The sequence below is a fragment of the Chelonia mydas genome, chromosome 7 (assembly GCF_015237465.2).
Source record: "Chelonia mydas isolate rCheMyd1 chromosome 7, rCheMyd1.pri.v2, whole genome shotgun sequence".
Classification (NCBI taxonomy): Eukaryota; Metazoa; Chordata; order Testudines; family Cheloniidae; genus Chelonia; species Chelonia mydas.
The window spans coordinates 43895440-43915929 of record NC_057853.1 but is presented as its reverse complement, the minus strand read 5'-3'; the positions used below and the strand labels follow the sequence as shown (position 1 = coordinate 43915929).

The 20490-nt window shown below is 41.4% G+C and overlaps 1 protein-coding gene across 1 annotated transcript in view; it reads left to right on the top strand.

Annotated features, from left to right (window-relative positions):
• WDR82 (WD repeat domain 82) overlaps positions 1-20490 on the top strand; it is a 29971-nt gene extending 9481 nt beyond the window's left edge. Inside the window, exons 2-9 of the mRNA XM_037905801.2 lie at positions 4246-4343; positions 8271-8337; positions 8583-8682; positions 10974-11090; positions 12540-12695; positions 14923-14992; positions 17401-17543; positions 18364-20490. Coding sequence (XP_037761729.1) covers positions 4246-4343; positions 8271-8337; positions 8583-8682; positions 10974-11090; positions 12540-12695; positions 14923-14992; positions 17401-17543; positions 18364-18393 — 781 coding nt within the window. The 3' untranslated portion in view covers positions 18394-20490. The remainder of the gene's footprint in view (positions 1-4245; positions 4344-8270; positions 8338-8582; positions 8683-10973; positions 11091-12539; positions 12696-14922; positions 14993-17400; positions 17544-18363) is intronic.

The following is a 20490-nucleotide window of genomic DNA, read 5'->3' as shown; positions in this document are numbered from 1 at the left end:
TAGCTCACGAAAGCTCATGCTCAAATAAATTGATTAGTCTCTAAGGTGCCACAAGTACTCCTTTTCTTTTTGTTCCAACATAGTGCTTCCTAGCTTTTGAAATGCCTGATCTAAACTCACTGAGTTCTACCAGCATTACTGTTGGTGAGGGGATTGCTGTTTTTTGTTTTTTTAATTGGCGTACACTACTGCTTTTATCTGCGTAATTATTGGTATAAGGTGCTTTATACTTGTGTTGCTTATTTCACTTTGACAGACCTCAGTAAGCCCTACAGGTGTATATACACTTTCATTTTGGTATAACTGCTTTTACACTAGGATTCTTTTGCAATTTTATGCCAGCATAGTTAAAGCAACAAAGCTTTCAAGGGTCAGCAATGTCAAAGTCTCTGAAGGAGATCATCTCCTTGAAATGTGAGAAATGGCAAGTAATCATGGTAAACAATGTGTCTGCATATTTGCCTGATCTTATAAATGCACCTAAATTGGGCTATATTAGCCCCTGTCTCAGTTTCTGTTGCATGGCCCAAATGGGTAACAACTCAAATGATTGATCATTACCTTTGTTGCAGTGGTTTGACTCACAGCTCAGCATCCCTGGATGGACACCTCCAAAATTACTTACAGCTGCCTGAAAGGCCTCAGCTTAGCTTAGTTAACACTTTTTTTTTTTTTAACTTAGAACTTCAAATTTTACAGTTTTTCAAAACAGATTCACGCTTTAAGATATGGACAATGTTTTTTGAGATCCAGGTTAGCAAGCACAAGTCTGTGGGTGATCAAGAATGCAGCATCACTATGAGGAGATTCAATTGCTATGCACCTTTATACAAGAATAACCTATATTAATTGGTTTCAGAGTGGTTAGTCTGTTAGGGTTAGTCTGTATCAGCAAAAACAACGCGGCGTCCTTGTGACACCTTGGCAAATAAATTTGTTAGTCTCTAACTCTGTCCGCATATCTATACAAGGGACACCATCGTAGGATCTAACCACATCAGCCACACCATCAGGGGCTTGTTCACCTGCACATCTACCAATGTGATATGTGCCAGCAATGCCCCTCTGCCATGTACATTGGCCAGACCGGACAGTCTCTATGCAAAAGAATAAATGGACACAAATCAGACATCAAGAATTGTAACATTCAAAAACCAGTAGGATAGCACTTCAGCCTCCCTGGATACTCAATAACAGACTTAATTCTTCAACGAAAAAACTTCAAAAACAGACTTCAACAAGAAACTGCAGAACTGGAATTAATTTGCAAACTGGACAACATCAAATTAGGCCTGAATAAAGACTGGGAGTGGATGGGTCACTACAAAAAGTAATTTTCCCTCTGCTGATACTCACACTTTCTTGTCAACATTTGGAAATGGGCGACATCCACCTTGATTACATTGGCCTTGTTAGCACTACAAAAGTACCTTTCCCTCTCTTGATATTCACCCCTTCTTGTCAACTGTTGAGAATAGGCCACTTTCACCTTAACTGAATTGGCCTAGTTAGCACTGACACACCCCCCCTACACTTGGTAAGGCAACTCCCATATTTTCATGTGCTGTAATATTTATACTGCTTACTGTATTTTTCACTACATGCATCTGATGAAGTGGGTTTTCGCCCACAAAAGCTTATGCCCAAATAAATGTTAGTCTCTAAAATGCCACAAGGATTCCTCATTGTTTTTGCTATATTAATTGCTGCATCTGGAAGATAGTACAAAGTTACCCAACCTGTACAAAACGGATGGGCATTGACTCTTGCTCAGGTACAGGCTTGTCAGTAGCTTCATCAGTAAGCCTATCTTACTGTATTCGTTCTGAGAATGTCCCTAGGACACATTGTAATTGCCTCCAAAGTATTTTACTTTGTGGATGTTTGTATTGTTCCAGGATTAAGGCCACTTTTGGCTTGCAAGTGGCAGGATATTTCAAAATCTCTAAGAATTGAAATTGTTCAATGACTATAATCCAGGTTTTTTTTTTTTTTTTTTTTTTTTTTTTTTGAAGAGACACACTTTTGGATCTCCTTGTTGGGTTTTTATGGAGTAATCTAATAATAAGAGCTTCTTATGGACAAAATGACACATTTTCTGTTTCCGTACACTTCATGAGCCAAAGAGGAGTCATACGAATATGAATCATTGCTTAGAGACCTAGTACAATTATAATAAGGAAAGTTGAATGTGTTCAGTGAATTAATTCTAGAGGTCGTGCACCAATTTACAAGAAGACAGCTCTTATCAGATTCTCATGCTTTGTGCAAGTTACACAAAACATTAATCTTTTTTACAAGAAACCCTATGGATATTTAGTGGTCCATTTAGTTGGCGCAGGGACTTCAGTATTACCATCTGCAGATCCAAGCTGCTTGTTGAGTTTTTTGGATTTAAAAAAAAAAGTATATCCAGGCATTTTTTAAATTGACAGTTTGTGTATAATTTTTAATACAAATGTGTTTTAAAATAGTGTGGCAGTCGGGGATTTATTTGCAAATTAAACTGGCTGATTCTGGGAACAGCAGCAAACTTTGTTTACAAAGTTGTAACAAAATATTAGAGCAGCCATTTCCCTCCTAAAACCAATTGAATTGTTTTGCAGCAGTAAATAGTCAAGTTTATTTTACTTCAAAGCCTACACTGGCTTGGTTGGCAAGCTAACCTAACACTTAACCTTGTGATAAAATGCCTTCCAATTACGCCTGCAGTGAAGACAAGTCCATAGTCTTGGGCATGCTCAGGTAGTTCACTACTCACTCCTCCCACCCATTCTCCCAAGGCACTACTTTATAGTTAACATCAACTAGGCCCATTTCCTCTCCTCTGCCTTGCAGCTCAGTTTTATTGCTCTGCTTAGTCATTTTGTCTCTCCTTGTCTGTGCAGCAGCTCAACTCTTTTCTGCACTCCATTTTAGCTCCTTTGGTCACTCTCCCTCTAGCAGCTCTATGCTACTGTGCCCGAAGTCATTCAACTTTCCGGCTTATGCTTCTTCTAGGTCTCTGAGCAATATGATTTTTCCCAGCCTGGCTTGAGTTACGTTGGGATTCTAAAGAGTGGACAAAACATCTACATTTGATGTGATGGGGAAGAGAAGCCAGTGGAGAGGCTAAACTTCTAAGACTTGAAAAAATGCTTGAGAATTTGATCAGTGGTACGGCCAAGGTAAACTATGGAGGGACATAGAATGTGTGTGTATTGGAAGAAGATTCAGTGGGCTAGTATCAGGTTTGATTCCTGGAATTTGGACTTTTAATATTAAGTCAGTATCTCTGGAAATTTTGATTGAATACTTGTTTATACATAAAATGTGGTGGTTGTCAGATCAGTTTCAGACAATCTACCTCCTTGAGTTCCCTCTGGTTGTAAGCAGAAACTGAAACCTTACACTGCAGTATGTTGCAGTTAAAGTTTTGTCCACTTGTATTCTGAAAACAAAACAAATTAATTTGTATCTTAACTTCCTCTAGCATATTCAGGCCTTTACTGAGGCTCTTGACATGTCAGAATTTGACTTTTGGGATAGAGATTACTGAAATTTTGGAGTACTAGAAGCAAATAGTATGTGCGGATCCCCCCCGCCCCCACATAACATTTGTCTATTGGCCTTTTAACTTGTGGAAGAAATGTCGAAGATATTCCCAAAACGTTTCCTAAAGCGGATCCAGAGTCTTCCCCTGTTTGAGAATGAATGAAAAAGAGAGGTTTTGGGTTCTTTTAAGGTATTGGGAAAGAATCCAAGTTACACTTCTTTATGGTGTGTGCATGAATTTAGCACCAGTGAAAGCAAGGAACAGACTGCCATAACTTGTACTAGGTTTAGTGTCTCATGCTGTAGCTTATACCACACAACTTTGTCAACTGTTGGCCATTCCTAGCTTAAAACACCCCCAATTCCTCGTGTTTCCTGAGCTGGCATGAGCATGTGTCAAATTCTACAGTGACTGTTGTGGTGATATCTTGTTCACGAGACTGAAATGAGTCCTATTATCTTAGGTTTTTAATATAGGTCCCCAGAGGTGGAAGGCTAATCCATTAGTGCACGATGTGACAAGGTCCCTTTTGGTTCTGTTTTCTGGTCTTAAAGATCTCAACAGTTTTCCTTCCTCATATAAAAGGACCTGGTACCTCAAAGGATTTATAGTGTTAAGTTACTAAAAAGTAGACTAATAGTTGGTAGGTTGCAGCTTGAGCTCTTGTGTGTTGAAGTAGACATAATTATTTCTGTATTTTCTTTTGACAGACCAAAGAGAACACTGTATAGTAAAAAGTATGGAGTGGACCTAATCAGATACACACATGCTGCCAACACTGTGGTGTACAGCTCCAACAAAATAGATGGTAAGTGACCGTGTTTAATCTTTCTGCACTTAGATGGCACACCCAGATAAACAGTAGTGGAGGGCTGGGGAAAGCTTTGGTCTTGACTGACATGAATGGCACATTTTTAGCAACCTCTAGGATGGTGGCAAACAGATGTTAATCTTTAAAGCATAACTCAGTCATTCCCTAACATAATGAATGACCTATTGTTGCTAATTGCTGATCCTCTTTGCTATAGTAACCAGAGTTAACATGATTTAATAGTTTGAAGGGAGATGAGTTCTATTCTTGGCTGTTTGATATGGGTCCAATCGTTTAGCTTCTCTGTGACCGTTTCATATAAACGTAGTTACTACCTTATTAGTGAAGTTTTGAATAGTTATGCCTTGAAAAATGCCATTGTGAAGATTTTTCCCCATTCAGTGACTCTACAGCAAATGTTGCTCAAGCTAACATTTTAAAAACTGTTTTGTGTTTGTTTTCTTTCTGACGGCCTTTCAAATTCAATTTGAGATCAAGAGGCAAACTTTCTTCTGGCTAGTGCTTCATCACTGATTAAGATTCTGTATCTGGAACTTAGTTAACAATTCTGTGGGTTCCATTCCGGCTCATGCAAGTGTGCTCTTATAGCTGTGTTGGCTTTGCAGTACCAACAGGGGTAAAGAGTACCTTAACAAAAGAATTGTCAAAGCAAGCAGATGACTCAAAACAATACATAGCATTTCTATAGTATCTTTCACCTCTATATCTCAAAGTGCCTTACGAAGATAGGACATATTCTCCCTGTTTGTACAGAATGGAGGGCAGGAAATTGAGGTGATGTAGCAAATCACTAACTAAGCCTGGAGTAGAACACATCTCTTGTGCATCCAATCTTGGCTTTGTCCATTGGCCCCTCTGCTTTCCCAGTATAATATGCATGGGCAATCCATCTGTTTTGAAGTGTCTGTCTCTTTTTTTTCCATAGTCATTTCTCGTCATAACTGCACTTCATAATCTTCAGTGAATTAAAGTTGCTTGCTTGCCGAGCCTGGGGTGAAAGGATTAGTTGGGTGTTAAAATTTTTGATTTAATTCATCAGCTCCCACAGGTTCACATTCTTTCCTCCACAAAGTGATTCTTCTTCCCTGTGTCAGAAACAGCTGGTATAAATGGCTGTGCTGTAATGTCAGGAATCCTTTGAGAACTTCATTCCTGGTGAAGCTCCCAATCAATTTTCTGTTCCTCATATAGCTTTCTCTCATGGTTACAATTTATTTTCTGCACTTTCTGACTGTCTCATTGTAATGATAGTATTTTACTTTTGCGTTGATCTCCATTGTGGTATCATTCATTGAGAGAAGCTCTAACCTGGTGCAATATTTGTTTAGTGTCTTTAAATCCATTGTGTTAAGGTGGTATTTGTAATTTGATGGTTTGAAGTTTGATTATCATTTTGTAAGTGGTTTCCCTTTGAGTAGCTTTTAAAGCAAATACACTGGTGATAGAAATGGATTAGAAAAGATTTATTACTAGTATTTGTACTGCAAGTAATTGTAAACTGGCCTGAGAAAACTAGCATGCTTTCCTCCTGTGGTGGTTCATACTCTGCATAGACCCTATGAGTGAAACTATGGGAAGTGTACAGGATGTTAACTTTTCAGGATGTTGCATTTACAGAAAGAGAAGGGTGAAATGAAGCCATTCCTTTACTGTACGAATGCTGGTATTTGCACACAAGTACATATATGCCTCTGAATTGCTTCTGATGCAGTTCTTTCTGAAGGGTTCCTCAAGAGCTTCAAACCTGGTTCCTCTTGCCTAATTCCAGGCTGAGGTAGTAGTTTGTACAGTTTGAGGGTCTATGATACCACCCGGTACAGGAGATAACTGTACAGGCCACTGCCTTGCCTGGGACAGCGCACTGTCGGCTAAAAGGATCACCTACTCGTGCTTCACAAATGGTTTGTATTTAGCAGAGGAAGGTAAGATTCCACCTGCGTTCTTCTGAAACAGGTAACTGCAGTTTTTAGCAGAAAAACTAGGAATATGTACCAAATTTGCTGTGTAAAAACAGGTAAGTACTAACGATAATGGGATGTAAAACTCCTGATTTTGGTGGATTGACTTATGACATTTGATCATCTGAAGGTACTCCAAAGGAAAAGAAGCCTTTCAGAATGGTGCATCAGATTGAGCTATTCATGCTTGGTCACCAAGTTACCCTTAAAGTTCTCTTGCCAGACTCTGGAGGACTGTGCAGAACTCTGACCTCAGCTGACTCAATGGAAAATCTTTGTCAAGAATTGTTGGATTTGAGGGATTTTCCACGTAACGTGTATTTTACAGAAAGGCATTTAGAAAAATATTCTAGCCTTCCAGATGTCCAGAATGTGTTCCCCACAGATTACAAACTCATTACTCTCACCCTGCCTTGCAGAAAAGTCATTTAGCCCACCAGCTAGTATTGCAATAACAAAGGTGAAAACAGAATTTTCCACCATTACCTTAATTTGGTATTAATGTTGCAGTCTCAGCACCACTTGTTGATGTAACTGTATTGAACATGTCAACCTGAATAAACAATCAACAGGTGTCAAAGCTTAATAACAAAAACAAAAAAAAAAAACCTGCTTTGGTTTCCTATAACATCAGTCTTTTTGTCCATCTATATTTCTAAAACAGGGTGTATGTAAAAAAGAAATTGGGAGGGAGTTAGCTACTTTTATTTTTCCCTCTTTTTGTCTCCCCTAGTAAAAGTTTACTGCTGATGTTGGAGGCTTAATTTGATCTTATTTACACTTCTCCATTCACAAATGCATGTGCAAGTAAAAGTATTCTCAACACTTGTATTCAGGTGAATAATGTTCTGCAGAATTCTTTCGATCTGCGGTGAAAAATCTCAACAGAATCTTCCAAAAGAAAAATTGCTGTTAGTACTGTAGTCTGTATTCGGTGAAGGCCACTTAAAAGAATTACTGACTTCAAAATACTATGATCGATTCTGTCCTGTGCTATTTTACGTTTTTATAAAGAAAGTGCTGTTAGATGAAAAGGGTCTTTTCTTCTGTTCTCATTACTTATTCCTCCTTTACTCCCAAAGCTTTTTTCCAGTCAGGAAGAGGTGCAAGAAAGCACAAAGGGAACAAGTTTGTTTGTTTTTTTCTGTTTTTTGTTTTAAAAAAAGCCTCTTCTTCTGAGGTATTTAATGCCTGTGCTTAGCAATTAGTATTTAAATGGTCCCAGCCTGGCTTTGACATTTGCATCTCAGGCTATGTCTACGCTACAGCCTATGCCAGCAAAACTTATGTCACTCAGTGGTGTGAATATTCCATACCCTGAGCGACATAAGTTATACCACCATAAGAGCTAATGTGCACAGCACTATGTTGGAGGGAGAGCTTCTCCCACTGACATAGGTTATGACACTTGTGGAGGTGGGTTTCTTATGCTGACGGAAAAGCTGTATGCATAGACATGGCCTCATTGTCGTTTTGAGTGACAGAGTTCACACCTTTGCTGTGGTTATTTAGCTGGAGACAGTTCTTCTTGCATGGCTGCATTAACAGGACTATGGTATTTGCATGATAAATCTATACTCCCTTTCTAACAGGAAATGCTGGCATGAACTTTTAGAAAGCTGTAGTTCTGTGAGAAATACTTGAGTAAAAACTGAACAATTACTTGATTTTTATTTTGCTTCAGTAACTTTGGAGTAGAGAACTGTATACATCTCATGGCAATTCATTTACACTACATGAAGTATTCGTATTCTCTCCAGACCATTGGGACCATCCTCACTAGTTCTGCTGTTTCTTTTTCTTCCAGACTGCTTTGTTTCAGTTTCTAGTTCAGTTGATCCCATTTTAGCATCCCTCTTGAAGACAAAGCAGACCATCATTGCTATCTGGTGGAGAAAGTTTATTGTATGATATATGCTTATGTGTTCCTTATATTTTCTTTCAGATACAATCCGTTACCTCTCCCTACATGATAATAAATACATCCGATACTTTCCAGGGCACAGCAAGAGGTAAGAGATGTGACAAGGGGACACTTCGGTGATCAAGATCTTGGTGGCTATGAAACAGAACAAGAGAGGCTAAAGCAGTGTTGTAATGAACCTAAACCATGTTAGACTTAATTCACTTTGCTTCTCATGCCATAAAAAATGTTAAGTATTTTGAACTTGTGTGAAGCCAACAGGATAATAGTTAGTTTGCTAACTTTCTTGCACACCTGTGTGATACCTGATCTATCTAATCTTCTGTATTGCAGAGTGGTTGCCCTGTCCATGTCTCCAGTGGATGATACCTTTATTTCTGGATCGCTCGATAAAACCATCCGACTTTGGGATCTCCGCTCTCCAAACTGCCAGGTGGGATACCAAATTCACTTGTATGTCTGCTGACAGTTGTCATGAAATGTGCAAGAAAGCTTCTAGTTTGAAATGATGAAAAATGGGTTGTAGATTAAATAGGTGGTCTCGTTTTTATACTATCATGAAGTATTACTTGGTTGCCACCAGCCACCTCCTGGAATTCGAAAGAAGTCATCTCAGGCAGAATCCCTGTTTAGGTATTCATTTTGTGCATACACTGTGTCCTCACTCACTTTCCTCCAGGTTCTATCTTGGGGAAGTGCTGGAAGGGCAAGAAAAGAGCAACTTCTGGAGCTGATGAAACAAGGAGCTAGTTGGGTGTTGTCAGCATATTAATGACACCGTAGCCTCAAACAGTCTTCAGTCTTCTCTAGAAGTCTCCCATGTACCTTGGAATCAGTGGTGACAGAATGGGACCCCTTACTTGAGTGCTCTGGCTTTGTTTGTTTTTTAAAATGAAAAACATTAAGCAGTTAAATACACAAGCAAACTTAGAGCCAGGAGGATTCCAGGGTTTCCCAGCTGTATTAAACTTGGCGAAGCTGGAAGATTCACCCTATGTTAACACTACAACTTTGTCTATGATAAGCCCTTACTGTTTCAAGTGCTGTGGATGTTATAACTAATTTGTCAGTTATCCAAAATGCTGTCTAAAGCTTACCGAAACATTTTATATTCATTAACATCTCTTGTTATTACCAGTTACCTCCATTATGCTGTACTTAGTATTTCTGGTTTCATAGTAAAATCCCTCCAAAGCAGAAACTTGACTAGGCCTTCCTATAAAATGGACACTGAAAGTACCTGGCATTCACACACCTTGACTCTTGCAATATTTGCAGTGTTGAAAAATGTTTGTGGAAGAGACTGGCAGGTCCTAAACATGCCTCTGTCCTCACTGGGAGTACAGAGCTTCAGAGGGAGACAGTCACTGATTCATGAGGACCAGCTGTAAAGCACAAATTGAAAACTTTTTTTTTACTCGCAGCATAGTTATACCTGTCTAAGCATAAGTCCTTTAAATCAGAAACCTCACTTTCTTTGGTAGTGTGCATGTTGGTAAGAGCCTCTTGCTTTCTAAATTTTAGCTTGGTCTCATGGGAAGTCAGCAGATATTGCTGATGTGACATTGTTCTCCACATCTCACTTCCATTCTATGTGCGACTTTATGTAATTTTGACATTGTAAAAATCTTAGTTTACCAGTCTTCCCTAAGACTATCTCTTTAAAAGTCTAATTTCCCCTGTTTTTCAGGTTCACGCTGAGGGCTTGTCTAAACACAATGTTGCAAGAGTGTCCACTAAACAAAGCTGCATTATGTTATTTAACGTAACACCTGTAGTTAAACCAGTGCAAAGTTTGTGTGGAGTGAGAGAATTTTTCCCTGACTCTTATGCTAACCCTTGTGTGGGAATCTGATCTCTTTTGGTTTAACACTTTTTGCCTCCTAGCTTTTAGAAGGTTTGTTTTTGTGTTAAATCAGCATAGGTAGTGACAGTGTTTATCAGAGCTGCACGTGGGTGCTCATCTTCCTGAATGGTCAGTCTTTTAGCCCCACCACCTCCAGCCCTGTGCTGTCATCACTTCCAGCAGGAGTGTTCTGTGAAACTCTCAGAAGTGATAATTGTTACCAATACAAGATGCGTCTCCCTTCCCCACAGAAGTGTGTAGTATGTTGCCTCTGCAGCACTCCTTGTTCTGGTTGGTTACTTTTGTTCTTGTGATGCAAGTTTCTTTCCCATAGGAGATGTAGATGGGTGTTGAGCAGGGGTTGTATCTGAATTGTTTTCCTAAATTTCTTCAGCAGTAATTTAGACCAATCAATTCCTTCCTCCCAGAAGCAATCATATTATTTCACCTTAATAGTGAAGCTAATGTAAAGTCTTTCTCATCTCTGTGCTAAACCTTCTAACTTTTAGAATGTATTAAATTGACTAACCTCTTAGGATTGTCCTTTTCACAGTGTCCCATAATAATCACGTGCCACTAGGGATGAGTTGAGGCCATGTATTTAGTTCCTCATACCCTTTCTGGATGAATGGCCACTTAGCCACTTGTTGATACTCCATGTACAGAATTGAGAGGCTAGTGCCAGTGTGGGACATGAGAAGCTGCCTTTTGAAAGATTCTTGATAAGACTGAAGACTGACCATTGAAAACCCAGCTGTTCTACCAGCAGACTGCCCTGCTGGATCTGTGCACGGCTGAGGGAGCTGTCAGAAATGGACTTAGTGCATACGCCAGTATTCCCAACTTGAATTCAAGTTTAACTGTTTTCCATGTTCTAGGGTTTAATGCATCTTCAGGGGAAGCCTGTATGCTCCTTTGACCCAGAGGGGCTGATCTTTGCTGCTGGAGTCAATTCTGAAATGGTGAAGCTGTACGATCTCCGCTCTTTTGACAAGGTAAGAGACAAGCTAGATGCATTTCTGATACTTTTAGCTTACAAGAAACAGCATGTAAACCCTGGACTTTGGAGCATCCCTTGAAACATCTTAGCACGTGCTACAGCCAGCAGCCCCAAGGAGATAAAACTTAATATATGAAAAGGGCTTTGTATAAGAGTTTCTTGTACAAGTAGGTGCCACCACCAGATCCTAAAAGTGATCCAAAATGGGATTTAAAGTTCAGTCTAGTTAACCCCAGAGCCAGAGAATTATTAAAATCTGAGTCCCCAGATCAACTTCTTGTAAAAAGCATTTGTTCTGGGTTATGTCCCACCTACTGACCCAACCACTTCTTACCTCTTCCTCTCTGACATTTGCTCTCCCCGTACGTTTTTCTCCCCATCATAAGCCTTTGCATCCTCGTGCTCCCTCCACCAACATACTCAGCACTGAACTATACTCCATTTCCATAGCCTTGCTTTCCTGCGTCATTTGGGGTCTTTGATAACAGTATCTCCAAGACTGGTTATGAACCTGGTCTACCTTCTGAGGTTCAGGCATATGCTGTTGCCTCAGAGGCCCGGCACATTTCTACACAGAGTGGGGTCTGAAGCACAATCTACCAGTGCACAATCCACTTATTCTCTGCTCCAGGAGAACTGGCATCAGAGACTAGACAGAGGGCTTGGGAGCAATCCTATGGGTATCATCACTGAGGAGCTGAATGGCATTGCTACCCTAAGCTGATGATGCCCCTGGGTGTAGGGAAGCTGATAGGAGTCAGGTGGGAACTTCAACCCATTTCTCAGGCTTCCTGTAACACGTGGGAAGCAGCAGTTAATGTTTCTTCCTCCTTGCTGGCCCTGCTGGAAGAATATCTAGGTCAGGTGGACCTAGCAGCAACATCCAAGAGAGAAGGAAAACTGTAACTGGGCGACAGTAGCTGCAAATGGGCGGCGAACAGCTCTGTTTTTAGATGAGAGCTACAGTGCTGATGCTCCAGCCCTTAGTTTAAATTAGGTTTGGGGGCCTTGTTAGCAAATGGTCACTATATTGTACATTAAATCTGCCCCTGTATAATAGATGTAATGTGAGAATTGATTCTTCTCTCTGGTGACTGTAGTGGTGAACCAGATGTTTGTTCACAGTCGTTTTTTTTATGGTGGTGAAACCACAAGTTTCCTAAACATCCTGTTGTGGTTTGGTTGCTATTGGAGATGACAGAATCGTGGCATGTCAGAACACTGCTGCATCACAATATATGACAGGTTGTTGCTACTCTCCCCTGCCATCCTTTGTGTGGCACCTAGTACTGGATTGTTCAATATCAGTCTGGTTTATTTCCTTTTAGGAATCTAAAATGTTTTCCTGTGCTGGAGATAAAAAATTTTTTTTACCAACAAAGTAAATGTTTGTGTGCACATGCATACAAATTATTCCCCCCCACCACCACTTTTTTTTTTTAAGGGTCCGTTTGCTACATTCAAGATGCAATACGATCGAACCTGTGAGTGGACAGGCTTGAAGTTCAGTAATGACGGGAAGCTCATCCTCATATCAACCAACGGAGGGTTCCTTCGACTGATTGATGCCTTTAAGGGTGCTGTGCTGCATACGTTTGGGGTGAGTGTGTTGTCTTGGTTGCCTTCTTGGAAACTGCTGTCTTTGCTACATCCTTGTCAAGGATGGAATGATGTGGGATTATTAGTTTGGAGGATAAAACACCCCAGTTCCATGTATTCCAGGGGCAGGTCTCTTGGAGCTCCCTTCCAGCTGCAGTAATAGAGATAGCTGATGCCCTGTGGATGACATAAGTATTAAGGAGAGGGCTTCTTTACTAATTTGCTGCTGATTGCACCCCTGATTTATCTTAGGCCTTGTCTACACTACAAAGTTAAATTAACTTAAGTTACATGGACGTACAGCCATTTCTGTAATTAAAACACCGTTGCATGTCCACACGATGCTCCTTGTGTCAATGGAGCACATCCACAGGAGCAGCTCTTGTATCAACACTGAGAGCAGTGCACCATGGGTAGCTATCCCACTGTGCAACTGGTCACAGGGTGTCTTGGGGAAGGGTTTGCAGTGCCTCTTGGGGGCAGGTTTAGCATTACATGATGCTAGTTTTTCAATCCCATCATTCCATGGGTACTCAATTGCCCTAGTAACCTACAAGCCAGCCATCTCTGTCAGAAAGCATGGATCCTGCACTGCTGTTTGGTATTGTGCTGTGCGTTATGAACACAAGGCTATAACAAGGAACAATGAGGAATCCTTGTGGCACCTTAGAGACTAACAAATTTTATTTGTTAACCTCTAAGGTGCCACAAGGACTCCTCTTTTTTGCTGATACAGACTAACATGGTTACCACTCTGAAACCTGAAAGGCTATAAGAGGAGCTCAATGGGGAGGCTATTTGGCTGAGGGAGGCCTTGAAGGGAGCATTTTAACACTGAGCCACAGTAATGTGTGTTGCTGTAGTGTGTTGAGCCTGGCATTGTTTGTTTGCACCGTGCTATGAACCTTCTAATGATGACTGTGTGCACCCGACTATAACAGTGCACGTGCACCTATTGCTGTTGTCTGTGAATGTTAGCAGCAGACACGATGTGATGGATATAAATAAAGATAAATTCATACTTTCCATAAGTAGATTTTTTTTTTTTTCCACACCCATGCTAACCTATATTTGTAATGCTGAGGTAAACTTCATACATGCAGGGGAAAGTATCTTTAAAGGGGAGGGAACGGGATTCACAAGGACATACACCAATGAGGCTCTTGCAGCTGAATGACTGTGAGGCTGTCATTGTGTTTAATCTCCTGCGGGGTAGAGTGCCTTGGATACTGCTGTGGTCCTGGAAGATATATGGAGAGTGTATAGAAGCGGCATGTCTGTGGCTCTACATCAGAGCAACTGTTTGCGTCCCTTGCTCCTGGTGTGCCTGCCACAGCTCTTTGATTTTTACAAGCTGTTCTCCATGCCCCAAGCAATCTGGCTGTAGCTGTTAAAGTTCCTAAGGCTGGAGTGGAGCTCTGACTGCACGGTCTCCTCTCCCCACAGACCCAGGAGATCCAGCACCTCCTGTGTACTCCAGGCAGGAGCGTGTTTGCTGCGTGGAGCTGGCATGGTCAACTGGGCAGCTCCTGTTGGAGAGCTCTCATAGAAAGAACAAGTTCAAAACTTCCTGGGACTTTAAAAGGGGAGGAAGTGCATGCCTGTATACCTGGCTGGAGGGCAGCAGAGTTCAAAATGGTGACTAGACCGGTCATGGCAGGCATTGTGGGACATCTCTTGGAGGTCACTTAGGTTGAAGTAAGCAATGTGAGCAATGCAGTGTCTCCACTGACACTGCATCGCTCTAACTACATCACCTTAAGTTTTAAATCTCTCATCGAGGTGATATTATTAGGTTGGCATAGCAGGTGTGTTGAAGCGGCGGGAGGAGCATTGTAGTGTGTACACCTCCAGAGTTAGGTTGATGTGATTTGCCTTATGTCAACTTAACTTTGTAGTGTAGACAAGCCCTTTAATCTTGGTTCACTTGAAAATTTCTCTCCCTCTTCCCTTTTAGAAATTATTTGTGATATTTAACTCCCTTTAATGGAGCTTTCAAGCTCTGCTAATGAGGGAAAAGTGTTTGTTTGGTTTAGTACCTTAATAAATTATTCCCCACTCCTAATCTTTACATCTGTGCTCTGTCCCCTCCTGTGGCACTTGGAGAGCTTTGCATAGGGCAGTCTGTAATGCTTGAGGGAGGGGCTCCTGTTCTTCAGCTGGAAGTATGGTTTGACATGTCTCCTTTGCCACAGGCTTGAAGGCATTTAACCTCTTTTGTATTGCAGGGTTATAATAACAGTAAGGCTGTCACGTTGGAGGCATCGTTCACACCAGATTCCCAGTTCATAATGATTGGTAAGATATCCTTATCCCCTTGTAGCCTGCCATTGTGTGTCCTCTTACAAAGCAATTTCAGTGCTTTGAAACTGGGTATTAATATAATTAAACTGAAAGTTGGTTTAAAGGCTGCAAGTGGCTATTTTTAGGACTTACAAAATGCTTTCCTCACTATGCTGTGGGAGACACTTACAATGCTCTCTGTCATTTCAGTACAATGTACTTTAATGTTTAATTTAGTAAGTAGGTCTGTCCCTGTTTCCCACTGGCCAAGTGTTTGCATCACATATTACCACTACAGCTGACGCTAACTGATAGCTTGGCTGGTAATCTCAGCCAAGAGGAAGGCTAGAAAGGGCTACTGACTGAACTTCCCTCTTACCATCACCCCCAAGAGTTGGTCCCCTCAGGCTGCTGTTGAGACGGATTGGCAGAGCAGCCTGGGTAAAATTGTGTAGGAGGAAAAAGCAACTGAATAGTTTAGAATGTTGCAGCCTCCCTCCATCCTACCTGTGGACTACATTCTTTATTTGGGCTACCTGTGTACTGTAATCTGCGCAGTATCAACTAGGCCCTTCTAGGATACATTGCCCTCAGTGAATGAAAGCTGGTCTGCAAAACAGCTCCACAATCTCATTCATATTCCTCCTAAAGATATTCTAATGTTGAAATCTAGCGGGTCATCAGTAACCTGCCCATAAATTCTTCTTAATAACTAAAATTAAATCTAGGGTGGTATTTCGGCTTCTCGGTTTCTCAGGAAAGACCATTCTGATGGTGGTTCTTTATTCTGGTGGCTGTCCCTTTTTTTTCTTTCTTTTTCTCTTCTCTCTCCTCCCCCCCTCCCCCCCTCCCTCCCCCATCCTGCAAACCCTCGTTTTATCCTCTGGAGACAGCTCAGTTCTGCATGTTTTACCCTTCTTGCCAGGAAACATATCCCTTCTCAAACTCAGAGAAGGTATCCTCAGTCCTCCTGCTGTTGGACAGATTCACTTCTTTCTCAACTTTGTCCCTACAACTGCTAAACTCCAGAATCATGCACTTTTTTTCCCCCCATTTTCCCAATTTGTGCAATTTGACTAATTTACCCTGGGTGCCAACTTAATTTCTTCTTTCCTAAAAATCCCATATAGACAAAAAGGAAACAAAAACCCCACCTTCTTTTTGGGGATTTTATTGAAAAGTCAGGATATCTTATGTAAAAGGGGTTATACCAAAGACTAAAGTTTTTGAAAAGAGGTCAATTTTAAAAATTCAAGGTGTCCCATTAAAATGAAAATTTGTGGACTTCTGCTATAAAAACATGTATGGTGATCATGAGAGTTGAAACCTCTTTAACAAGCTTGGCCATTCACATTTTGCGTAACTCACTGAAATCTGGTTTACCATACCCTTTGATTATTTGCAGACTGCACAATTTTCAGTGGCTAGATTGCACTTCTATTGCCTGATTTTCAGCAAGCTGTTGTGCGCATGTGTGAATCTTTGATTTGATTCTGCATGTAACTAGTAAGCATATAACAAAGTCCAATGCTTACCTTGCTCTGTGTATGAACTGGGAATTTGTGCAGACAAATACAATATTCCATCTTCCAAGTAGATGCATAGATACATGCACAGCTTGCTGAAAACCAGGTCTTTAATGATATGCAAATTGCAGGATTATAATCAGATGGCTTTTAGGATGCCATTGAGCTTTATTTAGCACTACAGCTACCTTTTAACAATGCCTTTTATCCTCTGTTGGTCTTCAAGTCATTAATGTGCATAGCAAAGCTGTTCTCTTCGTAGTGCTGGTCTACACTAGAAAATTAGGTCAACCTTGCTATGTTGCCCAGGCGTGTGAAAAATCCACACATCTGAGCAACATCGTTAGGCCGACCTAAATCCCTGTGTAGACAGCACTAGGTCAATGGAAAAATTCTTCTGTCGACCTAACTACCACCTCTCGGGGAGGTGGATTACCTACGCCCATGGGAGAATTGCTCTTGTCGGCATAGGTAGTGTTTACACTGAAGCACTACATTGGTGTAGCTGCTGCTGTGCCACTAGCATTTTAAATGTATGCAAGACCTCACTCTGCTGATGCCAAGTGTCACCTTCTGCGGTGTGTATATATAGACTTGAGTATATAAAGTTATTCTGATCAACTCAGTATACTCCCTCTTGGTAACTATACCCCCACAACAAGTTGGGGTAAATTCTCCTTTCAGACTTGCATGTAGAAATTCCACTGACTTTGAATGGCATTCTGTATGGGCAGCATTTGACCCTGCAACCTTTTTAAAAAGCTGGCAATCAGAGATTGATTCCTGTAGGTCTGATAGCTCTCTTCTGGTGTCTCAACTACAGTTTACCAGTGATACTTTGACTCTCCGTCCTCTGTCGTTGGCCTTTTATGTGTGTTTATCTTCTCCAACCCACAGGTTCAGAGGATGGAAAAATTCATGTCTGGAATGGGGAGAGTGGGATGAAGGTGGCTGTGTTGGATGGGAAACACACAGGTCCTATAACCTGTCTGCAGTTCAATCCCAAATTCATGACCTTTGCCAGTGCATGTTCCAACATGGTAAGAACACAGGTCCATCCTTTTCAGCCTGAGGGCCAAACACCTTATTTCTGGTAGGTCAATGGGCCATAATTAATATTGAAGTAGATTCTCTACCCTGTTCTATTCCCTTTGGACTGCTCAGTGCCAAAGGAGTGGAAACCACCCACAAGTCCCCTCCATGCATTTGCTTCTCTTCTCACAGCCCCTGATGCAGAGGTTGTGCTTGAGGTTGGGGGAGTGGCTGGTCTTCAGGATTTTCTAATTCTCCTCTCTTAGGCTGCCCTGGATGGCTGTGTGGGAGGGGGTAGTCATCCTTTTGCTAGGTCCTCCCCTAAGCTCAGGAAGAGCCAGTCCAACTTCCATCCTGCCCTCCCTGTGATTCCCACAGCCTGGCATTGGGGACAGAAAGGAACAATGTATATGAAAACATTGAGAACAAGCAGTGCATGTGCATGCACACAGAAAGATGGGCTCTTTCACACCACCATAATATGGCTGACATTTCATGATCCTCCATCATAAACACCGGGGGCTTTAAGGTCCTGTTCAGGTTCAGTTTTAGGGGCTTGCTAGGAAGTAGAGTTCTTAACTGTCTAGTGAAGGTATGGGAGGACTGCTAGGCCTGAGCATGCCCATGTATAGTGTGTAAGATATAGAATGAGCGGCTTCCTTTGGCAGCATCAGCTTGACATGCATACCAAACCAGTCCAAGCAGGGATACTAATCCTAAACTGCTGGTAGCATGTATCAGATTCCTTGGCTTGCTTTTGGGGCTCACTGGGTGAAGAATTTCAGGCACCTATTCTAGCTCCATGCTTACATTTTCTTCTTCTTTTAGGCCTTTTGGTTGCCAACCATAGATGACTAATTCTGAAACCACAATGCCCACTGGGTGGCTTCCGTACTGTTAATAGCAGCGTGTTCTTGCAAAGATTGTGTTGGAGCTGCCTACTTCTCCTGGACTGTATGTTCTCATCCATCATACCCACGTATGTTCATGTATGTCTTTTATTTGCTGCATTCCTTCAGAAGGACTCCTTCATTTGACCTCTGAGAGTCTGATCCTGCTGTACCCAGAAGCTGGGTGCAACATGTACCTACTTTCCAGTCAAAGTCCAATAGGTTCCAGCAGAACTTGTAACTGGCACAGTGTTACTTTTGAGAACGCGGCGGAGGAATAACGGAAAGTCTGATTTTATGAAAAGTTTGCTGCAGTTTCTAAGGTGTAATTGTGTTTTATTCTCTTACTGTAAACACGCAAGCCTACAGACAAACTGGGGTGGATGAGTGGGACATTCATTTCTGTCCCACACCTGCATGTTTATCACGCCTGGGATCTCTACAGTGTCACTGTTGAATTCTACAAATACAAACTTAATTTGTGCCAAATACAAGTAGACTGACTGTTTTTAACCCAAATGTCAGATGCACGGAGATTTCTTTTGCTATCGAACACTTGGGCAAAGGCTGCATAGTCGCATCATGGCCTCCATCATCAATTTCTAGTGGTCTAGTGTCTGGCAGACCATACAGGTTTTGCGTGCTGGCAGAGAAAGCTTGAAGCAGCCTCTGTGCCATTCATCATCCCAACATCCAAGGCACATAGAGTACTGAAGAGGTCTGGTGGGCATCCCAAGCAATAAAGGAGTCTGTCAGCAGGAAGATGATTAAAACAAAGACTGAAACTGCAGTAGTCTCCAATACATCTTCCTTCTGTATCATCTTTGCTGATCTTACTTGTAAATATTATGGGGGGAGGATAGTAGGGAGGGGTCATATTTTTTTACTTTTAGGTATTGAAGAGTATGATGTGGGCCAGTATTGTGGGATGAGTTCAGGCTGTTTACCTTCCATTGATGCAGCTTTCTCCTCCTGTTCTGTAAATAAGCTCCATTAAATTCTCCCCAAACTGGGTCCAGGCCTGTATCCCTTTTTTGTTAGTAATACTTTCACACACAAGATTTTATTCCATTATGCATTTATCTCACACATTGTGCAAGTTCTCAACAATTGCTTAAAAGGCTGTGGCTCACTTAAGTTGGATGGGTGTTATCCAAAGCCAAATGGAGAATTTGAGATGTCCACCTGATATCCCTTTTTTCTTGTATTTTGCCCTGGCATTGCTGTAAAGAATGCCCTTGCAGAAGTATTATGCCTCTGTTCGTGATATACTGCACTCTGCGGTCCATTTTTGGGTAATGCAAAAAGTAAATCAAGCCTACCAGCTGGTATTTATTGTTTCATTTTCTTTCTTTTCTTAAGTCATCACATTGTAAAATTGGTCTGATGCATCTCCATTAGCATGATGGGAAAGGTACAATGTACATGGAGCTGTGTATGCACTGTGCTCTCATCTTAACCAAATACTTGCAACCTAGAGACTGAGCATACATCGTAGGTGGATGGCTTGGAAAATCCATTCTTTCTCTCCTGCTGCTGACCCCACCTTCCAAAAAATGCAAGAGACTGTTAATGTGGCAATCTGAACAGGGAATAGGCTGATCCTGGATGTCATTTTAGTGTCCTCTCATACCTGAAAATAATTTGTTACATCTCTGGTAATAGTGATCTTGATGCTCCATGTTGTGTAGTTTTCCATCTCCACTGTAGGGCCTGGTGACTAACGCAGAGCATGTTCCACTGGAATAATATATGGATTTGTGGTACAGCCCACCCCTTTCTCTGCTCCACCCTTGCTTGTTACAACTGTTAGCATAACGCACACTCCCATAAGCAAGGGCTAGGGGTGTAGAATGGGTTTTTCATCACTGCCAGTCCCCTTTGAGGTATTGGTGCATGTTGCGCTGCAGCTTTATCTATGACAGGCACTCTGTACGTCACCAAAAGGGCTGCTGTGCATGAGACAGTCTGAGAAATTAATTGTTTGATTCTATGCTGTGACTAAAAAAATGCTGTTTAGACTCTGTGATGTGCCTCTGTGCTAATTATACTGTACATGTTTAAA